The sequence below is a fragment of the Antedon mediterranea genome, chromosome 11 (genome assembly GCF_964355755.1).
Source record: "Antedon mediterranea chromosome 11, ecAntMedi1.1, whole genome shotgun sequence".
NCBI lineage: Eukaryota > Metazoa > Echinodermata > Crinoidea > Comatulida > Antedonidae > Antedon > Antedon mediterranea.
The window spans coordinates 13297730-13314889 of NC_092680.1; the positions used below are offsets into that span (position 1 = coordinate 13297730).

General features: G+C 30.9%; 1 protein-coding gene across 1 annotated transcript in view; it reads left to right on the forward strand.

The window, feature by feature from the left end:
* Positions 1 to 17160, forward strand: part of LOC140061988 (laminin subunit alpha-1-like) — a 57989-nt gene that overhangs the window by 12152 nt on the left and 28677 nt on the right. The window contains exon 2 of the mRNA XM_072108028.1: positions 15962 to 16254. Coding sequence (XP_071964129.1) covers positions 15962 to 16254 — 293 coding nt within the window. The remainder of the gene's footprint in view (positions 1 to 15961; positions 16255 to 17160) is intronic.

Sequence of the window (17160 nt, forward strand, 5' to 3'; positions counted from 1 at the left end):
CGACCAGTAATCTGCGTCGGTAGTGTAAACGCTCTGGGCCGGCCTAAAAAGTAAATATTTGCAACCGGCCCAGGACCGACCCAGGACCGGCCCTGGACCCAAACGAAAGTGTAAATGGGGTCATAGAGTGTGAGACAACTAAAATCTTGTTTGTAAGAGGCTAAAACGTGTAAATTATAGAAGCATGTACAGTCACGAAATACAAACACTCCCCCTCAATCCCCTAACACTGGTCAATAGGTCATGGTCAACATTGTTGTGTATGATAAAAATATCTGTAAATTATATTTGAGCTCTTCAAATTTAACCTGTATTTAGTTACAGAACCTCCCCTTATGCTCTGTTTTTGTGAGTAACTGTGTCAATAGGATTGAAGTCTGTAATTTTGAAATATAATACAGTTTTAAATGGATAATAGATTTTAGTTGTATTTAACTTCTTTAACATTTATGCATGCTTGTTCTTCCTTGGGCCACCATGCACATATAAATATAAAACTAAAAGTACTTAAAAAGTTTATGTTTAAATGATTGTTGAGAAATGGATGAATGACTGTTAGAAATAAGATTGTTCCATTCCTGTACTTTTGTAATCAATCTTAGGTATAAATATAGAGTAACAACATATAGTGGCTGTATTGTTACCAAATTTGAATTTATGAAGATTTGCATTTTATATACATTTTTATAAAAGACTAAATGTTAGGCCTTACCTATTACTATGTTTTAAAAAATGATTTTGTTTGCATCCTTTCTTGAATTAGTTTGTTTATAGAATAAATTGGACTGCTTGTTGATTGACTTTAGATTACATTTATATTGTGTTTATCTAACACACAAATGATAACCTGTGAACGACCTCTTTCTAGTTTGGTAAATGGATTCAATAGTATTGCAATGGATACAGATCTATTGTCAAGTTGTTTGAATTTGTTTTTATTTGCCACTGTTTCATTTTAGTTTACTTTTTTTTTTCTCAAAAATATATAATAAATAAATGAGCCTGTTTGTATCGAAAATCGTAGTTGTCTTTCAGTTTGGTTGTATACAGTAACTTTATTTAATATGTGTTGCAGCTTATTTTTTACCCATTTTGTGATCATTCATAGTTGCTTTAATCTAGGTTCAAGATGGTTCTTTGAAGTTATATTATGTTAAAAAGATAAAATGTTGACACCATTTACATACCTTTTGAGTTCAAATTGATTCTTCAATTGAATTGACATTGCTCCAAAAAGCAAAAAAAAGAAAAAAATCAATTTTTTATTCCATATAACTTTTTTTTATTATACTGCTTTGCTTTTGGAGGTATGGATAGCCAGGATTATAGGTCATATTTTGCAAATGAGATATTGAGATGAGATCCTGGTTTTTTGACAACCCCCAATGGAGTTCTTAGGCTAGATAATGACTCATCAATCAAGTTGCCCTCTTCATGCTCATACTGATAAGAATCTAGCTTTGATTAAAGAATTCCTTTCATAAGGTGTATGATCTAGTAAAGCTGCAGAACTGGGGATTTAAAATACTCATCCACAGCTAAACGGTCACCACTGTCGTTCAGTAACATCCCCACTGCAGTTCAGCAACATCCCCACTGCAGTTCAGCAACATCCCCACTGCAGTTGTTCATCGAATTCCCCACTGCAGTTCAGTGGTGTCACCACTGCAGTTCAGCGAATTCCCCACTTAAGTAAAGTTCAGTAAATTCCCCACTGTAGTTCAGTGAATTCCCCACTGTGGTTCAGTGAATTCCCCACTGCAGTTCAGCGAATTCCCCACTGCAGTTCAGCGAATTTCAGTGAAATCTACACTCTGGGTCTAATTACATTATTAGTAAGTACAAAGCTACATTTTATTGCATGAGTAAAATCTAGGGAAAAAAGTCCATAGATGGGTATGCTATGTTTAGAAAATATTACAAGATATTAAAGTCTAATAATTCTCAAAAATAGGTTTATAATTGAGATTAGGAAAAATTTCAGGAAGGATTTATTTAAGACTCCCATGATGGGAAGATTCTACCAAATATATCACTTCTATACTTTTTAAAAAGTTTATATATTGATTCTTTTTGAGACACATATCATCAAATGATACATTTCATTCATTCTAAAAATTAAAAAATCTAAATGTCTTGAAAAGATAATGTAGTACCCTATTAACCCCTGGTTTCCGGCCATCAATAAATAATGCAATTTTAAAGGGTGTTATTGGAATATTAGGTTAGAGATGGAACACAGATGTTGACATTAAAATCTTATTAACATTCTGTAGGTTAGGTTTTTAATCATTTTTTTGTGGCATTTGGAATTTTATCAATATTCATATTCATATTCATATTCATTTATTATCCAGAAAAATAAAAACAATAATACAAAAAGCATAAATTACATAAAACAAAAACAAGCATAGAAAAACGCAGGACACTATCCTGGCGGATTGTCAAAAAGCAAAAATATCGCTATAATAGACTCTCCTGATACTCTGATAGTGCTGGTGGCAAAATAACAGAAACAAGGTTAAACATTTAACAATCCGGTAACATAGAATTTATATAAAACAGAATAAAAATTGCAATCATTATAAATAAACATGTCTGTGATATATACCGGAATCTCATCCCACATCCTTGGAAATGAAATAAAAACAGAGTAAAAAAAAGCATTAGTACGAGACTTCTTATGTCTAAAAACAAGTTTCTCACTTCTACGTTCAACAGGTTTAGGTAGCAAAGCACCATCAATTAGGAAATCTGTACAGAGGCACTTCACAACAAATTTAACACGGATGAATTTAAGTCTATTATAAATCATGGGTAATTTTAGAGTCCGTAACCTTTGTTCGTATGACGGCCGCATGTCATAATCCATGTGAAAAAAACGTGGGAAGCATGATCGTGTAAAGCGTCTCTGAACAGATTCAATCTGATTAATGGTGCTTTGCAGAAATGGAAACCAGACAGAGTTGTTGCTATATACCAGAAATCATCCTAGGACTGTATGGATAGTTCACCAAAGATATAAACACAAGTTATGACCATATAGTGCTACAAATATGCTATTTTGAATACACAGTCTCATGGAGTTTATTCATTCATTTCTATGTTTTTCTGACTTTTCCACTGTGTGAATTTGGTATTGTTTCTGGCTTTCACACCAGTGCCATCCTTTCCACTTATATTCCAAGTTTCCTTGACTTTCTGCATTCTCACTCCTGAGGACGATCAAAGCATATTGATCGAAACGTCGAGAAACTCAACAGTTCTTTTCAGAACTAAGATACGTGGTGTACCGCAAACTTTATATTAACATTTGATTTCGCCATGCAAACCTTCAAACAATATATTTCTGACCTCATATATCTATAGAATACATTCAGTAGTACAAAAATACATAATTAACAAAAGTTACTCAATCATCATATACACTTAGGTTGACTGTCATGCACTTAAAGTATAAAGTAACTAAAAAACAAAAGTTTATTCAATTTTTTCTGAAGTTTAGATTCACCATTTCAATTTATATGGTGTCAGTCAGAGTTTTAAAGTTTTTTTTGCCTTGCTTGCCGGACCTGGATAACCAAATAATAGCCCATAGACAAAATATTCACAAAAAGAGGAAATTCCGTTACGCACCCCTATCGGTTAATGGTGTAATATGCAAAATGTTGCAATATATTGTATTAAACTAATGTTAATTGACAATTGTGATTATCTCACATCAAGTTTGTGTTTAAGAGAATACATTTAGAGAAAAAAAATGTATGAACATTGTTCCCATGTTATTTCCACTGATAAGTCTATTAATCAATAGAAAAGCTATGATTTAGGATTGTCCTAGTTTCTGAAATTGAAATTCATTATTCAATAAAACATCAGCATTTCCCAGGGCAGAAACTTTATTAAGAAAGAGGTGAGTGATTGCTCACTAACATCATAAAAACTTGAATTTCAAAACTCTTGACCCCTGACATGTAATGTCACAAAAGGTGGGAACACAGATGATAGACTTGTTTTAGGATCCATAGGGTTGGTTATCAACAATAATGGTTTACTTGAGGTACAGTAAACAGGACACTATTTTAATACTATATGGTATTTTATGTAATTTAATTCTAAAAAAATCCCCAAATTTTGTTATATTTATGTAAAAGCTGGTAAAAAATTGTATATACTGCTGTAATGGTATATACTGCTGTAATGGTATATACTGCTGTAATGGTATATACTGCTGTAATGGTATATACTGCTGTAATGGTATATACTGCTGTAATTCTATATACTGCTGTAATGGTATATACTGCTGTAATGGTATATACTGCTGTAATGGTATATACTGCTGTAATGGTATATACTGCTGTAATGGTATATACTGCTGTAATGGTATATACTGCTGTAATGGTATATACTGCTGTAATTCTATATACTGCTGTAATGGTATATACTGCTGTAATGGTATATACTGCTGTAATGGTATATACTGCTGTAATGGTATATACTGCTGTAATGGTATATACTGCTGTAATGGTATATACTGCTGTAATGGTATATACTGCTGTAATGGTATATACTGCTGTAATGGTATATACTGCTGTAATGGTATATACTGCTGTAATGGTATATACTGCTGTAATGGTATATACTGCTGTAATTCTATATACTGCTGTAATGGTATATACTGCTGTAATGGTATATACTGCTGTAATGGTATATACTGCTGTAATGGTATATACTGCTGTAATTCTGGTATTGATACTGTATTGTAGTTTGTCTAATCTAAAGCTCTGTCTACACTATCAAACTTGTGACAAAAACACGATGACATCATATCACTACATTGTTTTAGCATATCACTACCATACTGGGTATCACACTATTTTGATAGTGTAGACAGAGCTTTAATATTATTAATTTTTACTTTTTACTGGATTCTGACAATTTATAGTGTGCACATTCACATGGGATTGACAACAATTGTTAATATTTTTATATATTTCACAATCACATCAGGTATAAAAATGTATGAATTAATATTATAATACAGTGGATTTTGTGTTTGTTTTTTAATAGAAAACATCACATTTACTGAATATGTTACTTGAAACCAATATTTATATTGTTAATAATTATATGATTACTCTAATTAATTGTATCTTAATGAAATGCAGTCGTGGGTCTGCAATCCATCTGTTTGATGTGGTCTCTTGCAGGAGTTTAGCTGACATAACAGCAGGTATCCTAGGCTGTGTACATTGTACCGAGTCATGGGCCAACTACCAACCGTTTCAGTAGGCGAAGCAGAAACAATATATTTTGGTCTCCCTAAGTGTTCATATGGCTTTTCTCTAAAAAAGTAATCAGATGTTTTGATAGGGTTTGTCATATACTTGAAATTACTCCAGACACGCAACCAAATTAAAGTACGAATTAAGTTTAATATAAAACCTTTCCTTATGTTGAAGATTTATATTTTAATTCAAGACAAATATCTGGAAGTGTTTAAGGGTATGTTCAGATCCATGGAGTTATGCTTTCGTATCGCAAGAAATGCCATATTATAATTAGCGTCGTTACAGAAAAGTGTTCATATTCGCCTAACTAATCTTGTACCTTGAGCTGTCGTAACGAACGAAAGATCAGTGTCGTACGAAGTGGCTTCCACTAATCTTTTCCTGATTCAGACCTATGGAGTTATATGCTGCATATAATACAAAAGCATAACTGCGTAGGTGTGAACAGACCCTAATAGGTGTGAACAGACCCTAATAGGTGTGAACAGACCCTAATAGTGAAAAGTTATTGGCATACTGTACAGTAGACTTATCATTAATTTTCACTTGCAGCTGACCGAACTATAAAATATTTTGAAGAAGCTCACCATACTAATTATTAACACAGTTTATCCAGATCCCTGTACTAATAATTAATTGAGGCCCTTAATTCAGAATGTTTTTTCTAGGTCACTTAAGATTCCTGTAGATGTTGACACAACCTTTTCATGAATACCTTTTAACTTTCTTACTGCTGATGGTACAAATCATCAGCGATTTTGCTTTTCATTAGCTGTGTTTACACTTCTTCTTGTCTCTATTAGAGTTAAATTGTGTTTCGTCAGAGTTACTTGTTCTGTATCAAATGCAAACAAATCATTTACATTCGATATCCCTCTGATGGGGATTGTTTGTCGAAGTCTTACATTCTGAAACTTATTGGTTTTCTGTTTCCAAAAACAGAGTAAAAATTGATAATGACTCAATGTTTTGCTATAAGAACAACTGTCTTATGGAGTAATACATACTATTACTAGGCATCTTTAACACTTCCATACCAAGTTTTTTTTTCACAGATCTCGGTTGGCTTGATGAGAATATAATGAAGCTTATCAAATAATTGTTGACTGCAGTTTAAAAAAAAAGTGGTTAATTATTTTATTACACTTTGATGGATGTAGCCTATGATGAATTGAACAAACATGTAATATTGACAACATCATCAAAACTGCAAGTACTTATTTACATTGCATCAAGTACCTCTATTATAGTTTGAGTCTTGTGTACACTGTTAAGTTTGCTTACTTTTTAAGTATTAAGTTATAGAGGTGTAAACTTGGTTTAAATGTGTAATTTTCAGGTGTGGTACGAACACATGTTATTTAATTTGATTGCAATTACTTGTTTATAAAAAGCTTTAAGTGAATTATTATGATATTAGATTAGAAGTGTTTGCTTGATGTACTTTGGTTATCAAGACCTTCTGGTCCAGGGTTCAATTCTGGTCTGTTCAAAAAAATTACTTTGTCATTTGATTATTTTGCAAGGGTTATGGGATAGTATTGATGTTAACATTCAGGTGTTCATGATCAAATTACTGATAATTCGAAGCTGAAACAGGGTTGATCAGTAGTCTTCAGTGGAAATGTTGGTTTGATGTTTCTCATTATTTTGTTCAAATTATTGATTTATTTGAATTTTATTATGTGAAATATGTAGAGAACAAGTAGTTTATGGCTAATTTAATATCCAAGATGTTCAATGTGGAATACATCAAACCAACATGTAGCAACCTCCATCTAACCCCACCCACCCTTTGCTTTGCTTGTGTCAGAGGAAGGTCATCATTTTTCCCCTGTGAATCTTTTCCAGTTGTGTCCCTTTAACCTTTTAATGTAAAAAAAAAATGTGATAGGAATTAGTTGTTAAAAGCATTTTGTTAAATTACAGTATTCTTTAATGCAGAAACCTGACTGAAAATGAACTGACTATAAATGGTATTTCTTAAATGACATGGTGAAAAATTAAATTTATTATTAAGGAAAAACAATGAATACAAATAAATAACAAATCAACTTAAGTAATATCCATATATACAAGTGCCTACAGGTATAGAATAAACACCCTTGAGTATAAACTTATTTTTATAACTGCTGTTATTGGTATTTCCACATGTTCACTAATTAACATAATACTTGTCATAACAGGTGTCAACATGTCAAAATAATAATTTAATTGTGAATGGATTCAACCTGATGTAATTTTATGTTGCCACAGTACAAGTGAACCCACAGACATATCTTCATATTAATAAATGTATGTTTAAAAGACAAATTTGTATTTAAATGGAGAAGATTTTTTTGGGGCTGTGAAGAACCTCTTTTTTCTTTTTAAAGCTATTTTGTAATGTATCAAGAAGAATCAATTTGACACATAATGTTGTGCTGGGAGATTTAATTGAACTCTATTCTCTTCATGAAACTGTAGCACCACTGTAGATAATAAATTATTAATATTGTGTTGAAATGTCAACCATGATTTTATGATAGTCATTAAAATAAATGCTCAAGAACAATTTATTGAAAAGATCTTTTGGAAATGTCAATGGTGTTTAGATGTTTAATGAAGCTAACTGATTTATAGTAAAGACTAGTAGAATTTATCATTTGAAGATGTTTTATGCTCTGTTCTTATGTCACAACAACTTCCAATGTGCATGATATTTCCACAGTTTTTAGGATGCAACTTTTTCAGGCAACATTATTGAAAAGGAATATGGGAGGGTGTTTTCCCTTTTAGGCATGTAATCATAATGATCAGTTCCTTTACTGGAACCAGATAGGCCACTCTCATTAAAGATGGTAATTATTAACGAGTCAATCTGTAAAATTGAATGACTTGATTGATGATACAGTTTATTTTAAATACCCTTCCATCCACAAACAATTATTGTAAAATGATCAACTATAGTTGTAGTACATTTTAATAATGTACAAGGAAACATGACATGGTTGGTAAAATCATGGAGGTAAATAATTTCATGGTGAAATCCCAAATCAAAGAAATATCTTCAGGCATGAAAAGTGTATAAGCGCTATACAAACCATGAATTAGGAACAAATTATTTGAAAAGTAAGTGTTGTTCTAAAAGATTATTTGTGTTAAGTTGGCAGAAAACGATCACTCAAACTAGAAAATTAGTAGCATGCTTTTGTTGAATTAATAGGTATAAAGAAAATGCCCCAGGGCAACAGTACTACTTCCAATGTATTGTTTATATTTTCATTGAATAACCATAAAGTGTTATGAAACCCAAGTGGTATTTTAGCCAAACCCCAAGGTAGAGTCAGAACTCTCCTATTGTGTAATGTGTTAACACTTTCATAAAGCAACATTGTTTAAGTCACACCAAGCAAAATATTTCTCTCTAACAAGATTAAAAAGACAAAAAATCTTGGAAGACAAACATGCAAGTTCTGGGGACAGTTGAGATAAAAGTGTGCCTGGTGGCATTTATTGTATAGACTGTGTGTAATTTGTATATAGGTGTAGTACTTCTTTACAAGCTAAAGAAAGAAATGGTTTTAAGTTTCAATGACTTGAGTAAACTGTCTAGAAATCAAGAGCCCACATAGGGTAACCAATATTTTCAGAATTTGTTAATTATAGAATAATCCTGACATTGATCACCTATGGGTGCATGGACTTGCCAGCTCGTCAGTTTGACAATAGCCTAATTGGCAGGCACCGGAAACTATTGTTTGCCCAATTTGTTTAATATTAAACCTTAATATTAATCAAACATGTTAAAAAGATTATTTTAATTGATTTGTTATAGGTTGGGCTATAGGTACGGGGAAGTGCCATGCTTTTAAGGGTGAGGGTTGTATGAAAGTTGAGTGGACACATCTATCCATGAAATAAAAATAAAAAGTAATGGACATAATATGTTTATTTCTCCCCTTCTATGATGTACAGTATTCTCTCAACTGTTTATCGGTTTGTAAAAATCAATTTGAATGTGCTTCCATTGAATTATAGTTAAACTGGAAAGTTCTTTGATAAGAATCAGTTACAGTATCATATTCGATTATAACAAATTCTGATTAGAATTATTATTGCTTGTTAACCATGAACTAATAAATATAGTTATAGTTTAATCGCACATAACATATTTGTTACTTAGTAGAATAGCAAGAATAAAGGTGTTTAATTCGTTTTTGATTGAATAGTTGATATCGTAGCAAGCAATCTGTAGGTTTAATATTATACTATTATGATAGCTGTGTGTTGAATAGCAATATTATGTAGTATTTGTTTGTTAGGATATTGCTATTATTTAACCTTTATTGACCATGTTTTCTCCAACAGTGTGAGGCGTGTTTCTCAACTCCCTGCTCCCTTAGGCTGTTGTTATAAGCTGTATGTTCTAGTATCTACAACAAAATAAAAAAAGACTTAATTAGTGTATTTTTTAATACATTTTTTTGTGTTGGATTAGGAAAAGTCTTCAACCATATCACAGTGTGCACTAAGTTTTTAGGATCAACTTTCTGAATTGTTAAAAATTAAAATATTTGCAAATTCTTTGTGTTTTCTAGTTTCTACAGTAGGTCTCCTGGGATCTGTTTTTGCTGCATAGCGTTGAATAAACCGATTATTTACTGAGCATTCTGCTCAATTTTTACTCCAAAATAACTTTAAATCAGTGGGTGGTTGTTGACAAAAATCCTTACCTAAAATGCAATTGGTCAAACGTTACTGCAGTGTAGTTGACTCAAAGTCAGCAGCTACCAATCAAATAACCATTATTTCGTGTTGCACCTAAAAATTACTCAGCGATAATCGGTTAAATGGCATTCTAACACCGAATTGAATGGGTGTTTTTGACCGGTTATTTTGCACTGCCGGTTACGACAAAATTCTCCTGTTTCTGCTCCCAAGAAAATGTAGTTAAAATACCCATTAAACATAAATATTTTGCTTATTATTCAGTATGTTTTGACTTGAAAGTTTTTAATTTATTAACATTGGCAGATGTGCAACTGACGAAACCGGTTTCCAAGAAAACCGTTCTTTTTTTATTTTATAATAGAAACAGGCCCTTGGAGTCTAAAATATTAAATAAATTAATAAACTTTTCATTCACTTCATCAAAACAATGAAGTAAAGTAAATGAAAAATTTGTAATCTATTAACATTGGCAGACAGTGAGTACTTGAAGTCTGGAATGTGGTTAATGAACCAAACCAAAATACGGAAGTATCATTACAATTACATGGTAATCAATGAATGGTGTATTATTTCACTAAATATTGTTCATTTTATTACAAAATTCCTTGTCTTCTCATGAATATTCGTAATGCTTCTGTTTTATCTTTTCTCTTTATGTAAATGTACCACTTTGAAAATAGTAGACCTATTTAGTAACCCGTCAAGTGTATAAAGTAAAGTACCTTAATATTGGAAATAATAAACTTTTCATTATCTTAATGTTTAGATTGTTTACATAGACAGCTCTCCGGTCTTATGTCAGGCAACTTTAAACTTTTTATTTATTTTTATCTTTAAACAATCATTTTTATCTGTACATAATATTTATATTTATATATTTTTTAGATTCAATTTTAACGATTGTTCAATTTGATGCCTCGCAATTTTTAAATTTTTATATCTTTGTATTTATTTATTGTTTACTTATATGTTCAAGTGCAGTATATGGAGAGCCATCTCGATAGTGCTTTGCACTCATGGCAATCCTCAGAGTGCTGCACCGCTGTCTTGTCATGTATTGTTGTGCCTGAAAATTGAATAAAATAAAATAAAATAAAATAGAGAATTCTTGTTGTTGAGTTCATATTCTATAAAATCATTCGACAATCTGAAAATGTTATTTCCTTTAAACGTGAACTTAAACAATTTATTTCCAGTTAATATTGTTCGTACTATGTATATATATATATATATATTTTTAACTTTTATATGAATTTTATATAATCATTGTAAATTTTTAAGCCTTTAATATTTTTTATGTCATTTGAATATTTAATATATTTTATGTGTTGTACTGTATGTTTGTTTTATCGCGGGCCCTGAATGATCAGTTCTATAGGAACTGGATAGGCTACCCTCAGTAAATATGGTACTAAATAAATAAATATTGAAATAGGTCAGAAGAATATAAAAAAATAGTTCATTATAAATTGAAAATAAAGTTTTAAATTTTATATTACAATGTTGCATTTGTATGTCATATACAAAATAAAGGTGAAAAACAGACAAGACATATACAGTAATAATATACATAGCCTACATAATTTGTACAGATAAGAAAATAATTGTTTTGTAGTACTACTATACTACTGTACTAGTTGTTGAATGCAATGTACTGGTTATTGTGCTCTTGGTGTCTCCAACTTAATCCAATGACTTGATACCTTTGACCTCACTATTTAAATCCCTAAATATAGTGCTTAAATATGTAGTATAGTTATGTTGTTGTTATTATTGTCTTTTTTAGCTTTGTTGTGGGTAGCTACTTCCTGGGTTTTGACACTAAGCTATTTGATTGCCATTATTAGGAAGTGTTCCAGTCATTGAATTTATCTGAATACCGCAACCAAGGACTATCAGCTTAGTTTTGGAATTCTACAATTCTAGAAATGTAATTTAGAGTAATTTAAATTATAGCACAAAGTTTAATATGAAAGTATTGGCTGCAATTACAGGGTGTTGTTTTTGCAAACTTGGTTGTATATTAACAGTGAAAAATAAAGATTATCTATCGACCATGTAAATACTGTATGCCTGTTTTCATGTTCAAACCTTGTATAATATGTAATAATAAAAATACTAAAGACCAACTTTGTAGAAAACATAGTCCTAGTTCTCTACAGTTGGTACAGACAACAATCTCAAACTTAGATGTGATCCAAGATAAGCTTCATATGCTGTAGTAATTGATGAACTGATAACTGTAGATACTTCTACTAATCATATGGGAATTACTCAGAAATGTATTTTTGTTAAAGATGTATGATTTCACAGGTCGTTGCTCTTTAGGTATACCTCGTTTAGGTAGTATAGTCTATTTGTAGATGTACCATGGGCATTGCTGCAGGCTACCTGCTATTAAGCATTATATATACAAGTTAGATTTAAAGAAAACATTTACATTGAGTATGTATTTACCTGTCCATCATGCTTGCCCCTGGTTAGTATAGCCACAGTTGGAAAACTTGAGCTAAAATTGAAAGGAATGTTAAGTTAGTTTAAAATGAAGCTTCAAAATGATCCATAAAAAAATGATTTGAAGACACTGGTAGCAGTGCGTTTCTGCTCTATTATCATGGTGGACAAAAAGTTTGTAACTTCTTGTATCGTAAACATTTTGAGAAATTTGTGGGATATGCTAATATTGCTAAGCCTGTAGATTGTGTTTGTTGAATGTAGAGAATATTTTTATTTTGTTTAAAGCCTGACTGTCATATTTAACTTGGTTCATTGGATAGCATCTATCAACTAATGAAAATATTTGTCCTATTCAACTCATAAATATTACTTGTATGTTCACCAAATTAAAGACAACTACATAATATCTTTGCAGGGCCAATTTGATAGATCCATAGCATTGGTAAATTGTACGAAAAGCATGTGTATTGCAGTAGTGACTGTAATAAAGAAATTCTCATATTTTATTTCTTTTATGTACAATATTCTATTTGTCTTTCACTTGTTTACACTTTTGACCTTTTTCTACTAAGATTGAAAGATAGAGATTGAAAATTGATGCGTTTGTGATTGTGTGATTTTAGCATAAAGAAAAATTCAACATACTTGATGATTGTTCCAAAATCCTGATTAAAATCACAAATCTGCCACATTTCATAGGCACACCTTTAGGCAAGTTTAATATTATTAGATCTTAAGATTTATTATCAGATGATATTATCTCTATAATGATCTTCTTGGTAACACTTTTGCTATTAACCTTCAGTAGTGTGTGTGAACTGGACAGCAGCATATTGTTAGTTCTAACCCTATGCCCTTGGTGTCTGTGTCTGTATACAGTATTTTAGTTTCGATCACAGTTGGATTCAAATTATGAAATAGTGTATTCACATGTAAGCTACAATGTGCACAATTCTATCATTTTACTAAAAGACTGGCTTACAATACATCAATATTTTATTGATATTATAAACAATACTATTTGGCTTTGTGAGTAAATAAAATCATAAATGTGGTTTTTGTACTGATGTATTGATAATTTTGTTACACTATAAAAATAACCAAATCCATGTAACCTTAACAACATTAATTGTGGAAGGCAGAAAAAACAACATTTCTGGAATTATCATAAAAGGTATGTTAGAAAAACAATAAAAAGGTAAAGGTTAATTATTTATGCTGGTCCCCAAGCTTGACTAGAAACTAAGTAAATTCTGATTAGGCCCTCCACAGACAGTGCAGCACCTACCAGATAAGAATAACATTTATTTCCACAAATGATATTATAGAACAAAATACTGAAATAAATGAAATACAAAATAAAAATATAACCAATTATGATGTTAATGTAATGCAAGAAAAAAAATAAGATCAGAACACCGGAAGACCCTTCGAATAATGTACCTAGTTCTTTAACGTGTACTACATACACAGGACCAATGGCTTTACATCCCATCCAAAAGATGAGACAATGAGAGTTTAAAGCATCTTTCCTATACATTGGCAACACAAATCACCAAATATTACATTTTCAGAATCATAAATAAATCAATAGATGGCAGCAATGATTAAGACAAAAACGGTCACATTAATGTCAATCAGCAATGTATTTATTGATGAGAGGAAACAGCTAAGGTCTTACACAACACCAATAAATACTATAGGAAGTATCTAGAACAAAAACAAACCATACTTTTTATCATTTAAAGATTTATGAGTGAAGATTTACAGTAAGTTAAATCCTACAGTATTTTAAACAGTCATTCAGTTTTCATTTTCATGTTCTGTTTTGTGAAGTGTAAAATAATACAGTAGTATAAAAGTAGCAGACGTGTTATTTGTTGTTAAAGTTAATTTCTTTTTCTATTTACAATACTTTTCTTCTTTATAAATTATCCCATTATTTCCATACCTCCTGTCACCCACTAAAGGTGCAATTTCCTCCAAGTTTTTTTGATAATGATAATATACAAAAGAAAATCAATCAATATGTAAATAAATTTATCGTAAAGGCAAGAAATTATAGCATATATTGTATGCTATAATTTCTCGCATAAAGTTTCCAATATATCATTTCAATTTTCCTTTGTAATTTATATCTTAAATTTGTTATTGAAAGATTTCAAGCAATACCTACCGTACAGTAGCCAGAAAGAATATTTTCACAAACTAAAAACTTGTTTTTCAGAGCCTGTTGCACTATACCATGTGCCAGCAAGGTCCTGTAAGTAGTCCCATGGGTTTATAAATGGCCTTAAAACTATCATTTACTGTGGTAACAGCTTCTGTAATCACCTTTATACTATCATCACCCAGGGAATTGGGTTGTATAATTAGATCTTGTTTAGCAATGACTGAATTCATGTCCCAAATGAGGGACATTTGGCCTATCTTTTCAACAGTATGTAAAGTAGTAAGGTTTTTTGATGCTTTTTTCCAATATTGGGTGAATATCAAAATAGGCCAATGACACTGTTTTCTATGGATGTGTTTCATTATCCAACATCCTGTTCTTAAGTAGAAGGTGTTGTTTTTAAGTTTGTGGCATAGACCCCATTAAATATTAATATTTAAAGGAGTGTATCTGAAATTGAGGAAATTCAAAACAGAGTAATCAATTTTAAATCAATGTTTTTATTACAGTTAAAGTTAAAGTACACAATTATTTTAACACAGTTTACTTCTATTAAATACCTATATATCAGCTTCGTATTTAACCATTTTGAGCTATGCTTAACTGTGGCATTGTACGTTTAGTTATCTTTGTGAAAATGGGACAATTTTTTACCAATTTTGTTGATCTCCTTCATTTTTTTTTATTTATGATGTTAAAAAATAGGAATATAAAATAAATTTAATTGTACCATAGTGAACTTAAGTTATGATTCAAAGTAATAACACACAATATTAATGACTATGGAAGATTTGAAAACTACTATTTTGTTAAATTTTAGATAAATCAAATTAAATCAACCTGTTTGATTGTCATTAATCAACCAATTGTTAATTTTATATGTCATAAGGATTAGTAAAACACAATAAAATAGTAGACAACTAGTCTACCTCCCACTTACCATACAACAGTCATTATTACTTAAATATTTCAACTGGTAACAAATGGTGCAAATGGTTAACAACTTATCCAATTAACTAAAATCACTATTAAGGTTATGTTAAGCCTGATATAGCACTTTTTGTACAGATTTTTCAAGGGCGCAAAATGCTTCAAACTACCTGAAATCACCCTGGATTTCAATACTTCAAACAAACCAACTACAGTTTGAAATTGAATTGAACATCTAGTAGAAACATTTTTCTAGATAATTTAAACCAAAGTACCTGATACAGTATTATATATATTTACTTTTTATATAACTTTATAATTGATAGCATAAAAGATCTAGAAAATAGAACAGTTTTTAAATTCTAAATTAATATATTTAATTATTTGTGTATTTCAGGTCTCTTTCCACATATCTTCAATCTTGCCACCAATGCCAAAATCACCACAAATGCAACATGCGGCGTAAACGGTTCCGAAACATATTGTCGATTAGTTGAGATCATTCCAGATGAACAGCCTACCACTACAAGTAATCCACAGTGTCTTGTGTGTGACTCAAACAGTCTGGATGAGAAGGATCGGCATGTTATATCAAATGCTATAGATGGTACTAGTTCATGGTGGCAGAGTCCATCAATATCAAATGGTGACCAATTCCACTTCGTTACCATTACTCTTGATCTCGGTCAGGTAAGTCCTAGATAACGATATTTCTAAAAAAATATTTGGTCAAATCAACTTTCCTATTTATTGTTTTGTTAAAATTGTAGGCCTATGTAAGAGAACAAACAGATTTAGGAGAGTGTATATTGTATTATCTTTAGAATGTGTTTGAATTTAGTATCATGGTTTCCAATCTTTTTTAGACTTTTCCTGTTTAGATAGACTTACCGTATATGGACGTTAATAAAAATTTATATTATGATTTTTTATACAGCATTATGGAGTCATTAAGTTGCCTAACCTGAACTTTGGCAACCTATCTTTAATAAGCTTAGTTTTTTTAAATAAATTATGTTCGGTAGTTCATATCTTTGATTACTTTTCGAGGATATTCCAAAATAAATCTACTGAGAGGTAATATACAACAGTCAAACAAATGTTATTAGCCAACGTTAAAAGGTTGTTGTTATACTTTCATTACATTTCAACAAAGTGAAGATATATTGTACATGATAACATATAGTTTAATGCTGTTCATATTTCACTGGTAATGTAACCCAATTCCATGTTAAAAGTTTAATGTAATGACAGCTAGAATGTTTTGTCAGTTTCTGAGAAAATACATGTAGGAGGACACCCAGTAAGTTGATGGGCTGTAAATGTGTTTTATGTCTGTGTGTGGAGTCATATAGGTGCTTTCTGTCAGTTGTAAATTTATAAGATCTCTTCTTTTATGTCATTACACAACATAAAACATATCTGCCAATCATGTGTCTGTCCAGTGGCATCAATATCTCAGATGTTTATATTATCATTCTTTTGGTGTCATCATCAATCATCTTTGTCATCATAAACATAATGATAAATGATTTCCTATTACTACAATTAAATTAAGATCATCATGATGTCAGCCTCATAAAAGTCATTATAATG